General features: G+C 38.9%; 1 protein-coding gene across 1 annotated transcript in view; it reads right to left on the minus strand.

The window, feature by feature from the left end:
* Positions 1-9159: 9159 nt before the first annotated feature.
* The window catches only part of CIBAR1 (CBY1 interacting BAR domain containing 1), a 30711-nt gene continuing 13231 nt past the window's right edge, over positions 9160-26639 (minus strand). The window contains exons 5-9 of the mRNA XM_054018771.1: positions 22193-22198; positions 21143-21247; positions 19365-19478; positions 16850-16969; positions 9160-10420 (exon numbers count right to left, since the gene is read on the minus strand). Of these exons, the coding sequence (XP_053874746.1) occupies positions 10322-10420; positions 16850-16969; positions 19365-19478; positions 21143-21247; positions 22193-22198 (444 nt within the window). The 3' untranslated portion in view covers positions 9160-10321. The remainder of the gene's footprint in view (positions 10421-16849; positions 16970-19364; positions 19479-21142; positions 21248-22192; positions 22199-26639) is intronic.

Below are 26639 nucleotides of genomic sequence, written 5' to 3' on the forward strand. Positions count from 1 at the left end.
TGATGAGCTGTATTACTATAGTAGGAAAAGGTAGCTGGAAGCCTAGTTCTGCAGTATTTTTACATATTATCTATCTGCTTAGATAAATTCTCTACTTCTCTGGTATCAAAGAGATGGGGGCAGTGCATCCAGATTGAACAAACTCAAACTGAAAGTCGTCTTGAGTTGGATCAGGTCTGCACTGATGCAGGCAGTGGTGACACTAAGCATTCTAGTATGGCTTAAAGTATGACTGTATCTTTTGAGACACTGGGCTGGTGTTTTATTAGTCTGCAAATATATCTGGCAATGCAGCACATTGTTGTTTCCTCTGCTTCAGAATCCGCCACAATCATTGTCCTCCTCTCTTTGATGCTGTTCTGACTGGGTGTGAAGCTGCTGAGCAGTCTTCCTTCTTAGATGCCATGCCTGAAGTACAGGAAATAACTCATTGGCAAGAGCTGGACCAGTAGAACAAATGCCAACCTCACTGAGCTTGGCTCAGGCAGCAGCGTGGCATGATCTTGGCATGCTAATGATCTGGAACAGGTAGGCCTCAGGCAGAGGTGAAAGCAGATAACAAGGTATATTTGGGATCTGATTAACTGTTGAGGTTTGGAGGAGAGTGGTATGCTCATTGCTGATTAAAGTCAAGAAGGAACTGACTGGTATTTTCCGAAGAGCAGCATATATACTCAGCAGGGGCTGGTGTGCAGTAACAATTAAGGAGCCTGGCTTCTGCTATCATCAGTGGCCCCAAAGCCTTAAGTGCTAGGGAAAATGTGCTGAACTAAAACCCAGCATTTGTGCAGCCTTCTCATTCCTATTCTTAAATATTCCACAATCAGAACTAAGTTACTTCTATTGATAATGCAGAAGTGAGAACAGTTCTACCTCCACTGATAATAAAAATGGATTAGTCAAAATCAGATGCCTTGTATTACATAGGAGCATAGGTCTGCTGAAGGGGTTATCATTTTCACTCAATTTTTTCACTGTATCTGCATTTGAAGTACTTCTTGACAGTTTTACAAGAATGTGAAAATACAAATCTGTGAGGTCTGTTTTCAAATCTAGAATAAAATAAGGAAAGGCTTCCCAACTAGAATCTTGAGCATTTGATTCACTGATTTATAGATTGTAAGACTGAAAAAAAGACAAGTGTTCTTTCATGTCAGTTCCTGAATTTGTGTTTTTATACTCTATACCGTGCTTTGTATTTAGGGAGGCCAGTGTTTGACTTTTTCACCTCCCCTCCCTTTTCCCCACCCCTACTATTAATTCCAACTGAGGTTATGGTAAAACCATCTATATAATCAAATACGAGCACTGGAGGAGACCTCTCACACGATCCCTTGTTGTAAATGGCACTTCAAGAAGTGCACTTCATACCTACTTACACAGTTCCAGGAATTAAATTGTATGCAAAAGGTTAATATTTCACACATTTCTTGATCACATTAATTTTATTCTGAATTATATATAACTCAAAAGAATTATTTTACATCCCCTCCCCCACTTGTGATGTATTAAAGTATAGATATAATGGCTCTTTCTGCCTTAGAAATTCCAAAAATGTCAAATCTAGATTCCCCTGGTTTTACTGGAACAGAGGCTGGAGGTTTTAATGTGTACAGAAAACTCTCCCCACAATAACTGAAGGGGGGTGGGGCGATGTCAGATATTAAGTAGATGGCAACAAAATCAGTTCAAAGTAGTGGAACTAAAAATTCATTCCTCAGCTATGTTTTTTGTGGGGTTAGACCACTCTTTAGTTTTTCAGATACATATAGTTTCAGATATTTTCTAAGAAACAAGCAGGAAATATTAAAACAAACCTTTCATATCTTTCTCATGCATCATAATACAGCAAAAGGGAATACGTCCATATTTTGCACTTTTGCAGGTTACTTTTCAATATTCTTACTAAATTGAGCAATTTAGAAACCAGGCTAAAATTGTCCAGCTCACAGTATTGTGGCTGCAACAAGTGTTCAGTGTCAAGTTATGTTCTAATTAAAACTACTGTTTAAAAGATTGCTTGTACATGCATACTGTAGATGTTTTAATATAACTAAATGGGGGAACAAAGAATGTACCCCATACTGTATCATAAAAAGCAGTGACTTTGAAAAAGATTTAGTGGTTGTGGTGGATACTCAGCTGAACATGAGCTCCCAGTGTGACACTGTGGCCAAAAGAACTAAGGTGATCCTGGGATGCATAAATGGGAACCTTGAGTAGGAGTAGAGAGGTTATTTTACCTCCATATTTGGAACTGGTGTGACTGCTGCTGGAATATTGTGTGCTGTTCTGGTGCCCACAATTCAAGAAGGATGTTGATAAATGAGAGAAGGTGAAGAGGAGAGCCCAGAGAATGATTAAAGGATTAGAAAACATGCCTTATAGTGACTGAATCAAGGAGCTCTATCCCTTTAGTTTAACAAGGAGATGGGGTATGGGTAATTGAATTACAATCTATGAATACTTAACGTGGGGAACAAATATTTAATAATGGGCTCTTCAATCTAGCAGAGAAAGATATAACACAATCCAATGCCTGGAAGTTGTATCTAGACAAATTCAGACTGGAAATAAGGTGTACATTTTTAACAGCGAGAGTAATAGAAATGTAGGACTGGAAGGGACCTCAATAGGTCATCTAGTCCCTTCCCCTGCACGGTGGCAGGACTAAACATTATCTAGACCAGCGTTTCCCAAACTTTTTTGGCCATGGAACACTTTTTAGCCTATTACGGAACACTTAATATTATTTTGTAGTCGTTCGGTTTTCAAATAAAAAATTGCGTTATTTATGCTCAAATATATTTTATTTTATAAAACAAAGCAAAAATACAAATTTAAAATAACTTGAACTAACAGTTTCTAACTGGAAAACGCATATAAAGTAGTACAAAAATCAAGTGCAAGAGTCAAAATTAAAAAGTGTTCTACTTTAAAAAAACTCTTTTTATATATACACAAACACCAAACAAATTAGGTTTTTACTAGGAAAATCTATTTTTATAAACAGAAATACAAATTTGGATTTAATGGGATGGGTGTTTCTGCATTTTTCTATCACAAATTCGCTTAATATTAGGAATAATGCTAGAAAGTTGAATCCTCATGTCAGGCACATCATCAAGTCTATTCCTATTTTGGTTTTTGTTGCAGTATAATAAGAAAATCCCGTCTCACACAAATAAGTTGTAGCAAAAGGAAGGAGCACCCAAACTGCACGTTTAGCCACATTAGGGTACTCTTCTATTAGGCGGCTCCAAAAATTATTCAGCAGAAGATCCTTAAACTTTTGTTTCAAATCAGAGTCAGAAATTAAGTCAATTAGGCTTTCATAATCGTGTGCAGTGAAGCCGACTGGTTTGTCTGTAACTACAAATGGATTTCGAACACAAGCATTATCAGTAGTCGTAGGAAAATATTCTAATAAAGAGGCCTACAAGTCATGTAAGTGCTGTAAAATGGTGCTGGAAACTTCTTCAGGGACTGTAGAATTTATTTCAGTCAGAAATTCATGTACTGTAGGGAAGCAGTCGAAGTTACTCTGTTCTACAGAAGATGTCCAGAATTCCAGTTTCTTTTTTAACGACGAAATTTTATCCATTGTAGTAAAAATGGTCACAGTCTTTCCTTTCAGCGACAGATTAATTTCATTTAATTTTGCAAAAATATCTGCAAGATACACAAGTCTCATTAGCCATGAGGAATTTGTCAGACAGTCATTAAATTTTTGTCCTGAATTATCTGAAGTGAAGAATACCAGTAGGTCACTATGAAGCTCAAAAAGCCTCACAAGCACTTTTCCTCTAGATAGCCACCTGTAAAAGAAGCGCTTTATGCTGACTACCCATTTCCTCATACAAAATTTTAAATAACCTGGATTGAAGTGGTTGAGATTTGACAAAATTGATAATTTGTACTGCTTCATCGAGCACAATTTTCAGATATGCTGGTATTTTTTTAACTGCAAGTGCTTGTCTGTATAGAACACAGTGGCTCTTAGTGCTTTCTGGTGCCACACTTATGATTTGCGTTACAGCTCTCTTCATCTTCCCGATCATTGTTCGAGCACCCTCAGTACATACATCAATACATTTTCCCCAATTAATTTCATGCTTTCTGATAAAATTGTTGATGCAGTTGAATATTTCTTCTCCAGTTGTGTTGCTTTGCAGAGATTCACATAAGAGCAGATCCTCTTCAATAATATTATTAAATCTATGTTGGACAAATACTAGTAGCACAGCAAGTCCTGAAACGTCAGAGGACTCATCTAGCTGCAATGCATACTCATGGCAAATTTTCAGTCAGCAAACTAGTTCTTTTTCTATGTCATGGGCAAGATCTTTAATACGGCGTGCAACAGTATTATTTGACAACTGTACAGCATCAGTTTTTTTTACCAGACTCCTCATTCAACATGCACATTACAATATCTTAGGCGCAAGGCTTGATAAGCATTTCTCCAATAGTGTGAGCTTCTCCGGCAAGCGCTATACAGTAACTTACTCGACAAGTTGCCTCTGTTACACTTTTGTTGTCTGTTTTAGCAATTGTAATCATCGAAAGTTTACAATTTCCAAGTGAGTCATGCTTCCTCTTGAAAAAAATTATATCTTTGTCTTTGTATTCAGCATGCTTGGTTTCCAAATGCCTACAAAGTTTAATAGGAGCCAATGAACTGTTTGCTAGTATTTTGTTGCACACGACACACTGCGCATCGGGAACATCTTTATTTCTAACACACGTAAAAACGAAAGAAATAACTTTCATCATACTTTTGTTTCGGTCTTTTAACACCTGCTTCTTGTTTTTTGATATATTTCGGTGGAAATTCTTTCACCTTGGATAACTCACTAATACTAACAGATTTTTCAGCAACAAAAGCCTGCGAGGTTCATCTCACTTTGAAGCGTCACAATATTTTGCTCATTTATTTCAGCCAGAGTTGGAGTACCAGAAGAACTTGCTTTTCGTTTCAAAGTTCCTTCTTTTAGCCGCAAATCCGTGATGATTAGGTTTAGTAACAATATTTAGAAATACTGATTTTTGTCAAATTTTGTTTGTCACAAATATTTATATTGTTTCAAGTGAAGCTAGCTTATTGCACACATGGTAAAGACCCACAGGTTTGAACATATTGAGTGAATGTTATATTCAACATGGCGTAAAGAGAATGGTGTGTGCATACCACTGCAGTTCACGCAGCCTGGAGCAGAAGGGGTACGACGTCACTAACTGAAACATGCCCGAAAGGGGTAGACGTCAACTTGCTTGTGTGCCACGTTCTCTTTACGCCATGATATTCAATACGAGATCTATCAATAACCGGAAAAAGAATTTTATGTTAAATTATAGTCCAAGAAGAGTTGTGAATTATGCTTCAAATATGCCAAATTTAAAATAAAAAAAAATTTAAAGACCCTTTTTTAAAATAATGATTCTTTCATGGAACACCTATTCACATCGTGCGGAACACCAGTGTTCCGCGGAACACAGTTTGGGAAACACTGATCTAGACTATTCCTGACAGATATTTTTCTAATCTGTTCTGAAAAATCTCCAATGGTAGAGATTACACAACCTCCCTCAACGACTTGTTCCAGTGCTTAACTACAGTTAGGAATTTTTTCCTAATGGCTAACCAAAATCTCCTTTGCTACAATTTAAACCCATTGTTTCTTGTCCTGTCCCCGGTGATTAAGGAGAACAATTGATCACCCTCCTCTTTCTAACAAGCTTTTATGTACTTGAAGATTCATGTCTTCCCTGAGTCTTCTCTTCTTCTGACTAAACAAACCCAGTTTTTTCAATCTTTCCTCATAGGTCATGTTTTCTAGACCTTTAATCATTTTTGTTGCTGTTCTCTGGACCTACTCCAGTTTGTCTACATCTCTCTTGAAGAGTGGTGCCCAGAACTGGACACAATCCTTCAGTTGAGGCCTTATCGTTACTGAATAGAGTGGAAGTATGCCTTCTCATGTCTTGCTTACAATACTCATACTAATACATCCTAGAAAGTTTGCTTTTTTGTTACAGGGTTCCATTGTTGACTTAGGGTATGTCTTCACTACCTGCCGTATTGGCGGGTAGCAATCTATTTATCCAGGATAAATCCCGGATAACCCGTTAAGATGCGATATATCGATCCCCAAATACGCTCACCGTCGACTCCGGAACTCCACCAGAGCGAGCGGCGGTAGCGCAGTCGACGGGGGAGCCGCGGCCATCAATCCCGCACCATGTGGACCCCAGGTAATTCGATCTAAGATACTTCGACTTCAGCTACGCGAATAGCGTAGCTGAAGTTGCGTATCTTAGATCGATTTCTCTCCCCCCCCCCCCAGCGTAGACCAGCCCTTTTGTAGTTCGTGATCCACTATAACTCAGATTCTTTTTTGCAGTACTCCTCTCTAGGCACTCTTTTGTATTTGTGCAATAGATTATTCCTTCCTAAGGATAGTACTTTGCATTTGTTCTGTGTTGAATTTCATCCTATTTCAGGTCATTTCTCCAATTTGTCCAGATCATTTTGAATTCTAATTCTGTCCTCTAAAGCTCTTGTAACCCCCTCCCAGCTCTGTATTGTCCACAAACTTTATAACTGTACTCTATGCCATTATCCAAATCACTTATGAAGATACTGACTAGAACTGGACCTAGGCCAGATCCCTGTGCAACCCCACTCGATATGCCCTTCCAGATCGATTGTGAACCATTGATAACTACTGAGTACAGTTTTCCAGCCAGTTGTACCCTCACCAGTTAGGCTCTGTTTCTCTAGTTTGTTTATAAGAAAGTTATATGAGACAGTATCAGAAGCCTTAGTAAAGTCAAGATGCATCACATCTTATCCACAAGGCTTGGTATCCTGCCAAAGGAGGATATTAGGTTGATTTGTTCTTGACAAATGCAGGTTGACTGATCACTTTATTTTCTTCTAGTTGCTTACAAAGTTATTTGCTCTATTATCTTCCTAGGTACTGAATTTAAGTTGACTGGTCTAATTGCCTGGGTTGTCCTTATTCCCTCTTTTAATAGATACTATATATGCCCTTTTCCAGTTCTCAGGGTCTCTCTCCTGTCCTCCATGAGTTCTAAAAGATAATCACTTATGGCTCAGAAATTTCTTCAGCCATTTCCTTAAGTATTCTTGGGTGTATTTCATCAGGCCCTGCTGACTTGAAGACATCTGAATTGTCTAAGTAATTCTTTACTTCTTGTTTCCTATTTTAGCCTCAGCCCCTATCCCATTTACACTGATGTTCACTGGTAGTTGTCCAGTCACTGTTAACTTTTTTTGGTGAAAACTGCAGGAGGGGTTCAGGTTCCAGACCGGCGCCGCTTATCTCGAGCGGCTCTGGGGTGGCAGTGGCGTGCAGCAGGGCTAAGGCAGGCTTCCTGCCTGCCCTGGCCTCACGCTGCTCCTGGAAGTGGCCAGCATGTCCAGCAGTGACCGGGTGGGGTGGGGAAGGAGGCTCCATCACGTGCTGCCCTCACCTGTGGGTACCACTCCTGAAGCTCCCATTGGCTGTGGTTCCCCATTCCTGGCCAATGGGAGCTGTGGGGGGCAGTGCCTGCTGACAAGGGCAGCACACGGAGCCCTCTGCCTCCTCCTACTCCCCCAGGGGCTGCGGGGGTGTGGTGCCGGCCATTTGTGGGAGCTGCGCGGGGCCAGGGCAGGCAGGGAGCCTGCCTTAGCCCCATTGTGCCATGGGGCTGGCAATTCCACAGACTGGATCCAGCCCACAGACTGTAGCTTGCCCTCCTGTGCTACAACAATCCTTATGATTCTTCATGACTGTGCCCTCTTCTACTGTACTTTTAATTTCATCTTGCTATACCTAGCTAATGCTCCCTAGACTGGGCCAATTTGACTGTTAGTCACTTCCAAAGATGGAGACTGTCTGGGACATCATAATTGCCTCTTTTATTAACATAAGAATGGCCATACAGGGTCAGACCAAAGGTCCATCTAGCCCACTATCCTGTCTACCGCCAGTGGCCAATGCCAGGTGCCCCAGAGGGAGTGAACCGAACAGGTAATGATCAAGTGATCTCTCTCCTGCCATCCATCTCCACCCTCTGACAAACAGAGTCTAGGGACACCATTCCTTACCCATCGTGCATATCTATTCAAGTGACATCATTATAGGACCTAATCACATCAGCCATACCATCAGGGGCTCGTTCACCTGCACATCTACCAATGTGATATATGCCATCATGTGCCAGCAATGCCCCTCTGCCATGTACATTGGCCAAACCAGACAGTCTCTACGCAAAAGAATTAATGGACACAAATCTGACATCAGGAATCATAATACTCAAAAACCAGTGGGAGAACACTTTAACCTGTCTGGCCATTCAATGACAGACCTACGGGTGGCTATCTTACAACAGATAAACGAGAGACTGCTGAGCTGGAATTGATATGCAAACTAGATACAATCAACTCAGGATTGAATAAGGACTGGGAATGGCTGAGCCATTACAAACATTGAATCTATCTCCCCTTGTAAGTATTCTCACACTTCTTATCAAACTGTCTGTACTGGGCTAGCTTGATTATCACTTCAAAAAAAAAAAATTTTTTTTCTCTTACTTAATTGGCCTCTCAGAGTTGGTAAGACAACTCCCACCTGTTCATGCTCTCTGTATGTGTGTGTATATATATATCTCCTCAATATATGTTCCACTCTATATGCATCCGAAGAAGTGGGCAGTAGCCCACGAAAGCTTATGCTCTAATAAATTTGTTAGTCTCTAAGGTACCACAAGTACTCCTGTTCTTTTTGCGGATACAGACTAACACGGCTGCTACTCTGAAACTTTTAAGAGATTCATTTGGATTTTCACCAGTGTTATATTGTAGCAAGCCTTTATTTTTCCTCAAAACAAGTGTGATTTATAATATCCTACAATAACAACACTTGAAGATTACACTTGTCCATGTAATATAAATTGTGAACTATTCCTCAGTGCATTCTTTTGTTTTCTACATAGTACCTAAAAGAGCATCTTACATGTCAGAGAATCCAGTTGTATTTTACTTAGTTTAGCTAGTGCCTACTTAAGATACTAATTTAGGTTGTGTGTTACTCATTCCTTGATACAGATAAGTAAACAGTGTCAAAATTCCAAATGGCGAAAAAGGAGTTCCTTAAAAACTTTTATTTTTCCAACCTGTACACAGATAGTTTCAATAACTGCAGATTAAGATTAGTAAATACTGAAGTTCAAGATTGATAAAATACTGAAATAACTATTTGGCAGACAGACTTTCACTCCATACAATAATACTGAATATAAATTTGATACAGGAATGTGTATAAGAGATACTTATATAGGAAAATACATTGAAATCTTGTATCAACGTCCATAACTGCTCTTGTGGTAAGAATCAGTAACTGAATTGACTAGTATAAAAGGCAAGTATGAAAAGGTGATGTATACTTATACAATGGTTCTTTTATCATGAAGGCACTTTCACGTAAAAAGGAAGCGTATGAAAAAAAGAGTTCTTGGACTAGATCCTTGGTTCTGATACAAGCCATTTGCACCACCCCAGTAGTGTAAAAACCACAAAGCTATCTTAATTAGCCAGTTGAGGCTTTCCCCTGTTTGGGGAATCCCCAAGAAACAGAAAGGTAGAAGACAGCACTATGTTACCCTGCCTCCTACTCCATAACAGGGGCATTGGCAAGGCAAGGTAATATGCCAGGATCACTTCTGTATTCTGCTTTGCAGCTACCACAGCAGCTCTTTGGGGTTGTGGATAGCCAGGCACAAGTTGCAATAGTAGCTGCATTACAACCTGGCCCCAAGATTGGGAGGGAGTGGGTGAAATGAAGCTAGTATACTGATACCCAAATCCTGTGACAAATACAGCTCAGCTAGACCTAAGAATAAGGATCCTTGTGTTCACTATCTGTCTAGGCAATAATTAAATATTACAGTATATCATTTTGAATTGCAATAGGAGACAAAAATGAAGTTTGACTAAAATTAAATAGACTATACAAGCTTGTAGTGTAATTTTTCTACTGAAATGTTACTTGCTTTTCATTTTCTGTCTACTGAAATCATCCAGTTTCAGTACACTTAGTTACAATCTTCAAGACTGACCTGCTGTTCAAGTAACAAATAGCCAATCAAATGAACAGGATTAAATGTTGCTGCCAATTTCTTGCTGCTCTGCTGTAATTATTTTAATGGATGACCTCAGTGAAATTCTCATAATCTAAAATATAAAAGCTGTTAAGCAAAGACAGGCCTTGTCATGTGAAAAAACACAAAATACTTAGAACAGTTCTCAAAGTTATCTCTCTTCCTTGGTAGCTTCCAATTCATCCTCCTCCTCTTCTTCCTCCTCTTCATCTTCCTCCTCTTCTTTTCTTAGCCGACTGTTAGACATTTGCTAAAAATGGAATCCAACACATAAATCATACTTTTTGCATAACACTTTGGAAAAAAAAATTCCCCACCCCAAATCCATGCAGTTTTAGGAGTGAACTGGTTATATATAAAATCTAAATTTCCTGCAAGGAATATAATACCAAGCATAAGACACAGTACATAATATAAACTTCAGCTAGCTAACTGCAGAGACTGATTTAAAAATGTTGCTCATATGATACCAGTGTCAGTAAAAGAGGAAAAATAAATATACATTTATGGGACAGAGTTAATAAGCTAGTAGCAGTCCAACACAGCTAGGTGGGCCATGTCTAGGCTATGGCTGTTACAGTGACACCACTATGGTGCCATAGCACCAAAGTGTAGAGTGTTCCTGCAGTAATGGAAGAGGTTTTTCTATTGTAGGGAACTTCACTTGCCCAAGTGATGGTAGCTAGTTTGAAGGAACCATTCTTCCATCAACCTAGCTCTGTCTACACTAGGGCGTAGGTTAGCATAGCTCCAGTGCTCAGGGGGGATGACATTTTCAGCTCCCTGCTTGCTGTAGCTATGTCGACCTAATTTTTAAGCATAGACCAAGCTGTGGGAAATCCAAGTTTATTTCCTTGATACCGCAAGCCAGTTGTACAGGGAACTCTGTGGAGGCCTTGTAAGAATTAAGAAAAAAGAATCCAACCTCTTCAGTTAGCCAAGAATCAGCAATGACAAGCTCCAGTGGTACATTCATGTCTTTCTCCTGAGAAAGGATCACCACAAGGTATGGTCTTGGTGTTCTTTCTGCAACCTCCCTATTCCCACCAATATCGGAACTCCTTTCTCCCCACAGTTTTCCATGCATACGAGATGGTATTTCTGTCCCTGCCTTCCTGCTACTAGTTATCGTGGAAGGGTGCAATGTATATGTTCTTTCTTTGCTTCCCCAACCATAACCTACATCTGAGGAGGCTGCTGTCCAATTTTATTTTGTCCAGTCCCCCTTGCTACTGACATAAGGGCTTAAACTTGACTCCCACTCTTTTATGGGAGCTGGGATCACGCCTATAGTTAACCATTCAAAGACCCAAAACAGAGGTGCTGGAGGAGTAAAAAAATGCAAATATTAAAACAAGTCTGGTTATTTTTCTTCCTGATTCACTTTTCTGAAAAGTTAAGGTTTTATTTCCAAGTGTCCTTTGAAACCATCTGATTTATAATTATTACCTAGCTACATTAACGGATCCTAGACTGGCAGCTATCAGATCATGTTTGCAGTTTTGGACCTGATCTTCTATGCAGATTCTACCTAGGAGTCCCATCTATTTTTAATCACTAGATGCAGAAAAAGTTTTTGACTGAGTAAACTGGCATTCCTTAAAAGATACTTCAGATACATTTGGTTTAGGCCCTAAATTTCAAAATTGGATTAACTTCTTATATTCCAACCCATATGCTATTATATGAGTGAATGGATAATTATCAGAAACATTCCTCATTTTTAGAGGCACAAACCAAGAATGCCTCTTATCACCTCTTTTTGCCACAGCAAAGGATTCATTTGCCCAGTCACTCAAATAATCCTAATATAAATGGAATTACAATAGGAAACAGGGAACACAAGTCACCCTTATATGCAGAAGTCATGATATGTGTTACAAATCCAGCTCACACACTCCTAGTTGCAAGAGGAAATCTTAAAATGTGGCAAAAAGTCAGGATTTAAAATAATCAAGTCAGAATGCCTGGATGTAGGTGAGGGCTCTGATTTATTGAATGCTATACAAGATAAATACAAATATAAATGGGTAACTACATCATTAAGATACCTCAGAATATACTTTTCTAAAAGAGGGCAAGACCTACATAATATTAATTATATTCCTTTGATTAAGAAAATCGAGACATCTGGAAATTTGGTAAAAATATGAAATTTCAAAGGCGAAACTACAGGTAGTTAAAATGAATATCGGATCCCTAATTAGCTTCTTTTTCCAAATGCTCCAGGTTTTAGTCCCAGGAAGTCTCGTAGATCAATGGCATCCACAATAAATAAATTCATTTGGAGAAATAAGAATCCCAGAGTTAAGCAATCTATGTTATAAAGGCCAGGATAAAAGGGAGGATTGGCTTTATAACCATTCTTTTATTAAAAACAACAATAGAAGCTTGGGATAATTTATTTAGAAAGCTAAACCCACATCTATCACCTCTAATATCCATGACAGACAATATAGAAATTAACACCATAAAAACCTAGGAAGGTTTGACATTTGAGAACTTACAGGTATATCAAAATTCTGCCCTCAGTTTGGAGAAAATACATTTAGATCATTTGATGAAATATGACGCACAAGAGACAGCAAAATTCCAGTGTATCAATATATACTATTAAGACATTTTTCAACCCACCCCACAAAAAGGCAAACCTAAGAAAATATGGTTGGAAATTGAAGAACTACTCACTACATCCATGAAACACAAAAGTTTACCTTCATTCTATAAAAGTAATTTTTAACTGTTACTTAGGGCTTGTACACACTAGCATTTATGTCAGTATAACTTATGTCACTCAGGGGTGTGGAAATGTAAGTTACACCGACCTAAGCGCCAGTGTGGACAGCACTATGATGGCCAGAGAGCTTCTCCTGTTGACAGAGCATTTCTCGCAGAAGTGGATTTATTATGCCAATGGGAGAGCTCTCTCCCGTTGCATAGAGCATCTACACTAGCTGCACCACTGTGATTGATTGGCAATCCCTTGATTCGAGGATGATCTCTATCACGGATTTACATATGGGTCCTGAGATGACTCAGGAGTCCGATCCTGGAACCGCAAATCCACCCGCAGAAGGTACAAACATTTTGTGGCAGGCCAGCTGCCTGCTGAGAGAAAGTTCTTTCTTTTTCCTTCCTTCTCGCTCTCTTTTCAGCTTCAAGAGCAAGGCGCTTCTCCTCGAAGTGGGCCACTATATGATGGAGGATATGGCGCTATATGGTCGGTTGGTGGCTTGCTCTTCCCAGCTTGTGATGTCTACATCAGTTTTCTTAAGATATGCTTTCAGTGTGTCTTTGTAGCGTTTCCTCTGACCACCATGGGATCTCTGACCATGGGTGAGCTGAGAGTAGAGGACTTGTTTTGGGAGGTGAGAGTCTGGCATCCGCACACAATGTCCAGCCCAGCGAAGTCCCACTGCGGTGGCTCCATTTCAACCGAGAGACTAGCCTACTAAGCTCTTGTGGACATTACCACCTGATAGCTCACAAGTCTAATGCTCAGTGTTGCAAAAGAGAACATCTAGCTTACCTATCTAACTGAAGGGACAAAGTGGTCTTGACCCACGCATTTTAGCTCTTTGAATGGCAGCTGTCATCACCAATGAATTTGGAGTTGGGTGGGTCAGGAGAATGAGAATTCCTCAGCAAGCAGCTGTATAATTTGTCTGCTTTCTTAGAAATTGTCTGTCCAGGTGCTGGGTTTAACCAGATACTTTTTGCCAGCTATAATAAACCATCAAAGACTGGCAAGGTATCTCACTTCTAGAAGGTGACCCCAGTATATCAAGAACAGATGTGACATTTACTCTAAGGTTCCTAAAGGATGTTCAAGGTAATTAGTACCCAACCTTTCCATATGTTTGTGAAATTGGAACATATCTTCTGGAGAGGAAGAAGATGATGCACCCACACGATCATCTGGTGAAGTTTGATCATCCAGATCCATATCTGCATTCAAAGGTTCAACAGGCCCCTTTAGTTCCTCTTCAGGCAGTATGTCTGGGACAAGTAAAGGAGACTGTTCCTTCAGTACCAGACAGTGACAAATCAGGGCAGGATATTTCACCTGAATTCTTTTGGGAGAAGGCTCTGTTGGAAGCTGCCTTTCTTCAGCCCTTTTAAATTCAGGTTAATACATAGGGGAAGGCAAATATGGCAATAATACCCAGGTGGTTCTTCCTAGTCCAAGGAAGGGTGATCTTATGGTCTGAACAGTTGGAACGGAGAGTCTTGATAACTCTAATTTCTCTCATCCTTTCCCTGGCAAAAGACGGGCAAGGAATGGTATCAGGCAGGACATGGCCCGATTCTGGATCAGAGGCAGTTTCCAAGGGTGACAGCAATAGTTTGGTAAGCAAAAAGTCAAAGGAGGTGAGACATTTCCCTGAGGAACTAGTAGAGGTTCTAGGGGCAGGTTCATTTATCTTCGGAGAGATCTGTATAGATAGGGAAACTGATTTACCCCTATAAGGCTTTTTCTTTTCTGGAGAAGGGGGAACTAGCATCCCACTGCCTTACACTTCTTTACCTTTAAGCATTGAAGGTCCCCCTGATCTGAATGAGGGTGTTCCCAGGGCTTGATACCTAAGCCACCATGTTACTGAGTCACCCTATTAACAGTGGATCCTCCAGTAGGAACTTAGTGGCTCACAAGAAGCCTCAACAGGCTCACAATGAAGTTTCAAGTATGGAACTGATGGCCTCTGGTCCTGACCAGAATACAGCTCTGTAATTTGGTTTTGGCCTTCTATAACCACTCTTTGCTGTGGCTCGGACTTCCAAGGCTGAAGCCTTATGAGGACACTTTTGCACTTCAGTGCACTGAACCAGACATATAAGTTCCTTAGAGATATGCTCTCGAGAATTAACTTTTTCAGCAGAGGTGTCACCTCTGATCTTATGGATTCACAGTGACTGGTAGTACCTTAGGTCTGACTCCAGTCAAAGAGACAGATACCTATACTAGGACTCTGCTGGACTTTTTGATCCCCTTTGGGGCCAAAGCTGAGGCTGGTCTCCCAGCATTTGCAGATCCCTGGGTTTCTGGAACTGAAGTTTAAATGCTAATGCTTCCTGCAGTAACATAGGTTGGAGGCAAATGCAACTCCTTTCTGGCCATAGGGGTGAAGGTGCTACATATAGAGCAAAGAGAAGGTGAATGACATTTCCTCAAACAGGCCAGATAACACATGTGTATTCAAAGCACGAAAAGAAGCAGGGCAAGAAGGCTGATTTCTTTGTCTTTGTTTCCAACATACTAGAAACAAGGACCTGTGCCAGGGCACTAAGATCCTTAGTCAAAAACCCCTCGAAAAAAGAAGACAAGAAAAAAAGAACTAACATCTAGCTCAACTAAGGTGATGACACTGGGAACAATATGTTCCTTTGAATTGGGGGTGCCAAGACCTGGCAAGTGTCCTGGTCCATCTGCTACCGTAGTTGGAAAGAACAGAAGCAATCATCACACCACGCCTCCTTTATAGCCCTGCCCTCAAATCTTTAGAGCCATAAGGAGAGGGGCATGGAGCATGAGAGTGCTCCAATGAGCACTTTTATCAGAAGGTTCCACTGGTCCAAGCTACACTGTTGATGCAGTTCAAGAGTGGGAATGTGCAGAGGCCACTCAAAGAATGTGTCTCTAAAACGCTCCTATTACTAGACTGCTGCATAAAATGCAACATGAGAGCCAAAAGCTTGCTAGCTTGCTTAATACTGATCAGAGTCCTAAAACTTTTCATTTTAGAGATTAGGAAATGTTCAATTTCTCACAACCTGCGACTGTTTCGTTTGTATGATCTCTCTTCTTCTTACACTCCTTTTTTGCCCTATTATGGTATATTTTTAGACATCTTATTTCTTCCAACATTGTCAAGAATTTTTGCTTCTGTCATACCTCCAATTTTTTGCATGACTTTACTTTTTTTATTTCTCCATTATCATCTCCCTCTTCATATTTTTTCAATTTATTGGACACATTTTAAAATGTACTATGAAATCTCCTTGCTCATCCATACTAGATCATTTTACCCATCTTGATATATTTATCCTTAAGTGGAATGCATTCTTGCTGCAATCATTAATATTGACAAGTCTGTCCTACCCAATTTCTGTATCTTATTCTTCTCACAGTCAGTTCACATTTCCTAAAAAGTCACTGCAACAAAGCTGCTCTTCTAAAATGAAATAAATATTAAAAAAAGTTTCTACAGAATTCTTCTCCACATCTCATACTCAATAACGGCCAGTTTTTATTTCCTACAAAATCATTTTATAAAGTTAGTATTCTAAAATTAAGAAGAGAAACATGTTTTATCTATTTTATTCTTCTATCACCCAAGTGTTGGAAGAACTTTGTTTCTGACATGTCCCTTCCCAATTGTTTCTTTTTTATATAAAATAGTTTATAGTAGAGTATTTACTATTGTATGCAAATCTTAGTCAGTTTTAACAAGGTTATTATAATTCCTAGGTACAAGATACAAAATTAAAATGTTCACTGAATGTATCTGGAATGAACCCTTCTCCACGCTCAGATGGTGTAATTTGTCAAAGGCCCATTAAAGTCAGTGGGCCTATGACAATTTACATCACCTGAGGCTATGCTCCTGAGATACTGTCTCTAATTTAACACACCTTCTGAAATTAACCTTGAACCTAACATTCATGTTTTCTATCTTACCTGTATTATTCCAGGTGAAAATTTTGATGAACCAGTTCTTTGAAGGGGGGACTTTGAGTTTGCATGGACTATGTCTAAACGAGACTGATAGTCTGGTGGATACAGTGAACTCCGAAAGACCTGTTCAAGGTAAAATGGCAGTGACTTTAGTGCCATGATATAAATGCCAGACTGACAGCCCAAGAGACTGAAGCTCTCTAACATAAGTACAGCATTGGATAGTGACTATACAATCTTCCCCTCCCAATTCTGATTTAAAGAGACCAACTCTGGAATAGAGAGAATAATTCAATCTATACTTAGTCTATATATAGCATACTATCTAATAGTCCAGTGGTTCCCAAACCGTAACAACCTGTGAACCCCTATCACTAAAATGTCAAGTCTTGCGAACCCCCTCCTAAAAATGAATATTTCCAGGGATTTTCTCCTTTACCTGTGTATAAATTATAAATACGGTGATCTTGGAAATATAAAATTTGTTTTTATGATAAGCTTATTACACACTATTTATTATTATTTATCATTACAGTATTTTTGTTACATTATGAAAATGGCAACACTCTTTCAAGATCTCACTTTCATAGCTTGTATCACTTTGAATAAGCCTGTTATAAGACAAGGTTCCTATGGTTCATCAAGGAGTATCAGATGTGAAACAGCATGAAGGTATTTAAGAAGCCAACTCAAAGAGTTGCTCCTACACAAGCATTCAGGTCTTCAGCAGTCCAGGCAAACAATGCACGTTACAACAAAGCTTAAACTTGTTCTTCATAATAATTTTAAAAACCATACTAGCTGCCTATTTAATTTTAAAAACAGCAAAAAATATCCACCTCCCTTTCCATTTATTATAAGGAGTCTTGAAGTTTAAATCTCAGTGTGATAGATATGCTTGCTTTGATCTGCTTAGCTCTTGGAAGTCCAGAGGCTCCGGGCTGCTGGCCCCGTGCTACCCAGGGTCCCTAGCTCTGTCCGCCATTAGGGAATTTTTTCCCTAAGAACCCCCTGTACCATTTCATGAACCCCCAGGGGTTCACAAACCCCAGTTTGAGAACCACTGTAATAGTCTATATTAGTTAATGCCATTCAACATGGTTTTATGGAAGATACATCCTGGCAAATTAACTTGATAATTTTTTTATGAGTTTTTGATGAGATTACAAATTAAGCTGATAAAAGTAACAGTGATGTAATATATTCAGACTTCTGTAAGGTATCTGACTTGGTACCACATGACATTTTAATTGAGAAAGTGGAATGATACACATGAAATGGATTAAAAACTGGCTAAATGGTAGGTCTCAAATATCATTATAAATGGGGAATCATCATCAAGCATTTCTAGTGAGGTCCCGAAGGGATCAGTTCTTGAGCCTACATTATATATTTTTATCAATGACCTTGGGGGAAAAATTACTGATAAAGTTTGCAGAAAACGCACGATAAGGGAGTGGTAAATAATGAAGAGTACAGCTCATTGATAGAGAGTAATCTGACTTGTTTGGTAAGGTGGGTGCAAGCAAACAATATACATTTCAATGCAGCCAAATATAAGGTCATACCATATAGAGGCAAAGAATGTACGTCATACTTACAGGATGGGGGACTCTATTCTTAGAAGCAGTGACTCTGAAAGAAACTTGGGGGGTTCTAGTGGATAATCAAATGAACATAAGCTCCCACTGTGATGTTGTGGCTAGAAGTGCTAACATAATCTCTGGATTTACAAAGAGGGGAATATCTAGTAGGAGTAGGGAGGTTATATTACCTCTGTATTTGGCAATGGTGCAACTGCTACTGGAATACTGTGTCCAGTTCTGGTTTCCACACTTCAAGAAGGATGTTGAAAAATTGAAGGTGGTTCAGAAAAGAGCCACGAGTATGATTAAAGGATTGGAAAATGTGCCTTCTAATGAGACTCAAGGAGCTCAATCTATTTAGTTTATAAAATAGAAGGCTAAGGGGTGACTTAGTTACAGTCTATAAGTATCTATGTGGGGAACAAATATTTAAACAATGGGCTCTTGAATCTAGCAGACAAAGGTATAACAAAATCCAATGGCTGGAAATTGAAGCTAGACAAATTGAGACTTGAAATAAGGTGCACATTTTTTAACAGTGAGAGTAATTAATCATTGAAACAATTTACCAAGGGTTGTGATGGATTCTTCATCAATGGACATTTTTTAATCAATCAGAATTGGATGTTTTTCTAAAAGAAATACTCTAGCATTCAACCACAGCTACTGGACTTGAAGCAGGAGCTAAGGAAGTTCTAATGACCTGTGTTATTCAGAGGCTTAGATGAGATGATAACAATGGCTTTAAAAATCAGTATATGAATCTATACCCACTTCAAGGCACCTTTACACAGCTGGAGTAGTGTAAAAGGGGCCTCAGTATAAATGAGAATCTGTCCTTTGCATTTTCTGAATTAGGCAACATTTGTAGATCCAGTGTGCAACTTGGCCTTGTATGTAAATAATAAAAAAAGAATGTTGATTGCTCTTACCTCTAAATCTTCATTCTCATCAATATTGTGTATATTTTGGTAGGCAGCAGTGTAAATCTCTAAAGCTTTTCCATGGAATAACATTTCAATAGTTATAAATTCAGAAAATATGCTCTAAAAATTAATTAAGAGAAAGGTTTTATTTGTATGCAGATTTATTAATTTACATGACAAAACTACACTCCTGCTTCAAACACACAAAAACTGTATCAGAATTATATCACTGATATCCTAGGACACAAACAGCAAAATAGTTGAATGCATTTTTTTTTTAAAAAGTTGGACTTTAATTCTAGCTATTAACCCCTAAGTCTGCTGGCAGCTTGGCAAACACTATCTATCCCAGTAGTTCTCAAACTTTTACACCGGTGACCCCTTTCACTCAGCAAGCCTATGTATGCAACACCCTTATAAATAAAAACACATTTTTAATATTTAACACTATTATAAATGCTGGAAGCGAAGCAGGGTTTGGGGGTGGAGGCTGACAGCTCATGACCCACCATGTCATAACCTCACAAACCCTTGAGGGGTCACGACCCCAGTTTGAGAACCCCTGATTATCCTGTTCCCACTTCGTATACCATTTTAATTCCTAGTGAACAGTTAACTAGTGACATATATGACAGGCACTGAAGAGGAAAATGATAGATCAAAGCAAAACAAAACAAGCCTGCCTATGAAAACTCACACTAGCAGAGTATTAGATTATCAAACTGATATATATATGGCTGATTTACACAGCCCTTCTCATTCAAATGTTGCATTTCGTTTCCTTAAAAATATTCTGTGAATTACAACTTACCAATAGCCATCTACTGAAAACTTGAAATTGGTTAGGAAGAATCTATGTCTATTTTTTATTCTACTGTCTATAATGCTTTGGAGTGGAGCCCAGAGCTGGAGCGCGGAGCAGCTCCAGACCAATGGAGCTACAGGTTTTTGCCTGGAGCTGGAGCAGAGCCGGAGCACAGCTCCAAAGCCCTAGTTAATACATACCACAAAACCCTACCCTCCCTTGAACATAAACAGTCACTGAATCTCCAAAACTATTGGGATGATTCTCATCCATGTTACTATATATTGCATAATGTTTTATCTTTTCTTCCTCCCTCATTCTTTCCTGTTTGGTCTAGTTATTTAATTTTTTTTTTTTTTAAAAAGTAGCCCACTTCAGTAACTTTATAGTAAAGCTGTGATGACATTTTCTAACCCCCTTTCAGTCACTTATATCCTTTGGGCTTAAGTGTCTTACGTTTGTCCTCTCAGATAAGAGGGAAATGAAGGCCTTACCCACTTGTAATCATTAAGAATCTGAAAACACTTCTTGTAATAGTAGGGGTTTTAACCCCCATAACCTAGCCGAATTCCAAGTTTGGTAATTATAATCTGCTACTGATAGCTGTTACTGTTGTTCAGCATTGCCACTTCATTCCACTCACAAACCCAAGTATTTACTGGGGGGAATATGGCAGCTATTTAAAAGTTCAGTGAGACACTAAATGACATTTTAAGGCAACAGTTAATATTGTATCCAAATGAAATGAAGAATAACTAGTTGATTTTTTGTGTGTGTAATGTTATTTGAGTATTGAAATAGTTGTGAATATCACAGTATTTGCCCCAATTTGTATTTGTGCACAACTCACGTGAACTGGAAGTGTTGCCTAATCTTGCCAAACTGCAACTAAAACCATTTCACATATCAAGAGTGATGCCATAAATTTAAATGTGAACTCTCTCTCTATATATATATATATATATTTTTACATGCACACCTTTATGTCCTTTATTTTCTGTTTCTCAAAATTGTCAATGGTTTCCTCCAACTGCCGACTTGTTCGAGTTGCATCCATCGAAGCTCTCTGTAGATCACTTTCAGCCTTTAAAAATAACCAAATAAAGACTGTTATTCCTTGAATTGATATTTAAAAAGTTGTGTACTATGCTTTACTTTAGAAACCAATAGGCTGTCCTGCACATGCAAATTACTATAGTTTAGACTTCTTGTAAGTTGGACATTAATATCACTTACACAGAGGTAGAGCCCTTTAGAAAAATTTTCAAAGATTTGTACAAGGAAAAAAAGGAAAATGTAGAGAACATGAACTATAAATCCTGATGTACAAAAGTATGCTAAGCAAGTGAGTCTTTAAAGCAGTGGTGGGCAACCTGTAGCCCGCTGGCCGCATGCGGTCTGTCAGGGTAATCCATTTGCGGGGCCACGAGACAGTTTGTTTACACTGACTGTCCGCAGGCACAGCCGCCCGCAGCTCCCAGTGGCCGCGGTCCACCGTTCCCAGCAAATGGGAGCTGCAGGAAGCGGCGGCCAGCACGTCCCTATTCTATGGAATTCTATGGCCAGCACATCCCTGTTCTATGGAATTAGTAATAAATAAACATACATCATCTTCATCTCCTCCTTTAGGCCCCAATTCAGCAAAGTTCTTAGCACTATCTTAATTTTAAGCATCAGTAACACTTCCCTGTTCAGCAAATCATTAAGTATGCGCGTAAGTGTTTTCCTGAATCCTCCCATAATGTGCTGCAATAGACAGTTTTGGGCATATCAGATTTATCTGATACAGTTCTGTCCTTACTGGTATTTAGTAAGTAGTAGATATTGTAATGTTAATTATATTATTGTCATGGTAATAGAATGTTATTCTTGATCCACTTTAAACAGATATGGACATATTTTAATATACTAATTTCTTAGGGAAAACAGAATGTTGTGATACAATAGAATACTAAAACATGCATAGTTTGAAAATAAATAATTAAAAGATTTTATTCTGATGTTTCCTCTTCAGAAACACAACATGCACCTGTGACTGTAATTATTAATAAAGGAAAATATTTTTGATGAAAATGAAAGTAAAATATTTATAGTACAATTGTTACATGTGACCTTTGGTAAAAAGTCAATATGCTTACATAAAAATTATTTTTATCTACAATGTCTATCTTTAATACATTATGTGTGTTCATGTGTGAAATATTTGATACACCAAAAATACCCAGTAACAGTGAATGTTCCTTCTGGGAGCTTGTCACAAATATGCTATAGCAGAAACAGTTGCACGCTTCTGTATACTTAAAATATAGAATGGAATATTATGCTGCAGGTAGTCAGCAGTCTTTTGGAGGGGAGAGCAGTTCTCTCAGCCTATTTCACTAATAATTTTATAGTAGTCTACCAGTTAGAGTTAAAAACAGGTCTTATTAATGAGTTAAGGTAACCCATATGATAGAAAAACATCATTGCTACTACATTTTGGGCACATATCTGGTGGTCATCACCAGGGTAGACAGCTGCTAGAAGTGGTGCAGGTTTTCTTTATCACATAATGTTTAATCATTATCAGACATCAATCTGAAAAAAAATAATCAAATCACAAAAAGGGCCAAAACTCAAAGAAACAGTTTAATTTTGACCAAAATTGGCAAAAAGCTAACTACAATTGATAATGCAATTATGTACTCAAATAGTACTGTTCTGAAAAGTTTGGGAAATATTTAGCCCTAGGTGATATATTGTATGCATTTTCCCCATACTTTTTTGCCTTCAGTTAAAGCAAAAGTCTGTAGTCACAAAACAATATAAGCTTGTTTGTACCATGTAATACATTGAAATATTTGTCATTATTTGTAGAAGGGGTTGATTTGAGAAAAGTTTTTCTGTCTGCTATTTTTATGAAGTTGTGCAGATAAGATGACCCTACCCCTTAACATCAAAAATATATGTTTTATAATTATCTGCTCGGCTGCAGACATAGGTCTAAAACACACATGGTACATCTGTAATTATCTTATCTTCTTACCATCATCGAATACGACAATACATGTAAACTACTTATAAAAGTAATGACTCTTAGGGCTTGTCTATACTTACGCGCTGGTTTGGTGGCAGGCAATCGAACTTCTGGATTCGATTTATCGCGTCTTGTCTGGACGCGATAAATCAAACCTAGAAGTGCTCCCTGTCAACTCCGGTAATCCTGCTCGGCGTGAGGAATACGCGGAGTCGACGGGGGAGCCTGCCTGCCACGTCTGGACTGCAGTAAGTTCGATCTAAGGTACGTCATCTTCAGCTACGTTATTCATGTAGCTGAAGTTGCGTACCTTAGTTCGAATTGGGGGGTTAGTGTAGACCAGGCCTTAGTAGAAGAGCTGTAGAATGTCTTGTATGAATAGATCGTCTGAATAATGCAGCATAACCATGTACTCTTATATAATCCTACATATAATTATGAACTACTGAATGTCTAATGTAACACTCTTTTAACCTCAGAAAAATAGCCACAGTAATTTGCAGAAACATTACTATTCTCCCTCAGAACCTGTCTGAAGTGCTCAATAGTCTCTTGCTACACTCGTCACTGTCACAGTACCATGTATCAAAGCACACCGAATCTTCCCTACAGCATTTCCATCACCTTGTTTCACAAGTACTCTCACACTCATACGGTGCAAAGGTGAGGATAGCTTCTGGAGCAGGTAGCAGCACCATCATGTTAGAAACAAGATGTTCTGGGCTAAACATCACCCATCCATTTTTGACAGAGGACACTTAAAAATACTGAGCTGTTGTATGATTCCATCTGTATGATTGATAATTTGCATGTTTCAGGTGCTACCTGAAGGAGACCATTGTTGGTGGCAATTTCTCACTTGTTTTCATCTTCTTAGCAAACATTATCCAGAGATGTTTGCTTCTTATCACAGTACAATAAAGATACCATGGAGGCATAGAATAGAAAGAAAGCAGCCTATCTGAGCTGCACTGATCTCAAGATGTTTCAAACTTCTGTGAACTCTGGGTGCTCAATTTTTGTCTTCAGTCATCTTTTTGTACATGAAAGCTGAAGCAGAATTACATCCACTGACAGCATGAATGTCTGACAGCGTAAGACATATCCATTCCCAGCTCCATAGCCATTCTGTGCATGGGAATGAATCTCTTCTTTTGGCCAACACCAGTTTTGAAATAGAATTCATTTTCCCCAAGAGTAGAGCAATATCTTGGGCACATAGATGCAACATCTGGATCTAAGCTCCACATTAGCACCCTATTTACTGAGTGTTTGCTTTGCATGAGCAATATGCAAGAACATGTGTGAATCTGCTTCCTTGTGATATGCCTTGAGTTCTGGTATTGCAGAATGGTTGCCAGATGCTACTTTTACTGCTTGTGAGATGTCATGAAATCTAGCAGCAAGGTATACTTCACAACCAGGTAACAATCTCTGTTCATACTTCATAATTCAGTCATAGAGAAGAAATTCTGTAACATCTGATTTACTCTTTGAATTTGATATCTTCAAGCATTGCTTTGGTAATGATATTAACACAGTGGGGTTCCAAACGTCTTGCATTTGGACGTTCCCCCTGAGGTCTCTCTCACCAGATGACTGATTCTTCATTTGCATGCTTGTCACCAACAAGAGCAGTGTCTTGACATTTTAATCAAAGGATAACGTTCAGCAGCTGATCAGGCAGCTCCCCAAAAGTTTTGCACTTGGCAGTATTAGTGCCCACCATCTGCAGAAACATCATGAGGTCAATAAATAGCTAATGTTGGCTCATTGGATGATAGTAGCTCAACCACCTGACAGATTTTTCTCCAGCCAAGATGGTGTGTTGCTCTTTTGGGTCTTTCTTAGAGATCCATCCAAATTGAAGAAGGAAAGCGGGAGAGGTGCCAACTCATACTTCAACAAACCCTGGATATCAACATATCTGGACTTGGCAAATGCAGTTAGCTTGCTGAATGTCTGACAAAAGTTATTGCTTGTGCTGTCTGCTTCTGCTGCTCGATTGGCTTGTTGAGATTACCAAATGATTTGAGATTATATCTTTTTATGGAATCAAAGAGGTCTACCTCACCCCTTTGCACTCGACTGGTTACAAACCACTTCATTTATTTTATGCCGTTCCCTCTTATTATGCACAAACTTTCTGCAGTTTCAGGTGGAGCCACAGTAGACACTGCAATGTACACAAGTGGCTTTCTGCTGTCTGGGCTTGTTTCAGGTTCAGTACTAAAAGGATTTGTCATTCTTTCAGTCACAATTTTTGTAGTATCTTGGACATTTTCATCAGCAGTCATGCACTCTATGGTTGTTTCTTTGTGGAGATCTGCCGCTGAAGGCTGAATTCCACATATTTGTTTTGTCATAGCTATTAATGAGTCAAGTAACACTTGGTCAGAGCCTTATCTTCTGTGCAAAGATGCTGATGCTTCCCATAATCCTTGTTGAGAGATTGCTCAATGGCCATGCCATGCCATATATCACTGAAGGGTCAGGCAGTCTGGTATACTGCTCCCAGATTATCAACTAAGGCATGATATATATCTGGCTTCTCCTCTTCCAGAAGTCTGTCTTCTGCTACATTTACACAACCCCATCTAGCAAAATTCACCTGACCACACTGGAAGTCAAGTGGAATAAGCTCTGTGAATGTCAAGCTCCATGAACCTATCATCATCTCTCTTTGCCTCTATGTAATCCATCAATAGTTGGACGAAATCCATTACATAGTTTTCCCAGAAGTGTATTTGAACAATTTTTTCCTTGGGTAACATAAGTGTCCATGAGCTGGCAGAGTGATTGGGTGCTGGTCATGAAATCTGCCATGGCATTTTAAATATTGATAACATTTTATAATTAGGATGTAGGGGTCTTCTTATCGGCAAACTTCATATAAATAGCAGACAAAAAAAGAACCTTCTCAAATCAGTGCATTCTAAAAATAATGACAAATATTTTGATTTATTACATGGTACAAACAAGCTCATACTGTTATATGGGAAAATGCATAAAATAAATCACCTGGGGGTAAATATTTCCCAAACTTTCCAAAACAGTACTATTTTTGAGTACATAGCTGCATTATCAATTGTATTTAGAAGCTTCCTGCCACTTTTGGTCAAAATTAGACTGTTTCTTTGAGTTATGGCCTTTTTTGTGATTTTATGATTTTTTTCAGTTTGGATGCCAATAATGTTTAAACATTATGTGATATAGAAAAAACAGTACCATTTCCAGAATCTACATCCGCCCTGGTGATGACCACCAGATATGTACCTAACAAGTGGTAGCAATGAAGTTTTCTAGACGATGGGTTACGCCTTAGTGCCTAAAATGGGTCTTAGCTGGTAGACTACAGATTTCCCCACTCCAATCAGCCTCAATGAGCATCATCGACATCAACTCTGGGGGAAGTTCATGTCCCTATGGCTGCAGGAAAGATCAATAAAATTGCCAGGGT

Source organism: Malaclemys terrapin, chromosome 2, assembly GCF_027887155.1.
Source record: "Malaclemys terrapin pileata isolate rMalTer1 chromosome 2, rMalTer1.hap1, whole genome shotgun sequence".
NCBI classification, from domain to species: Eukaryota; Metazoa; Chordata; order Testudines; family Emydidae; genus Malaclemys; species Malaclemys terrapin.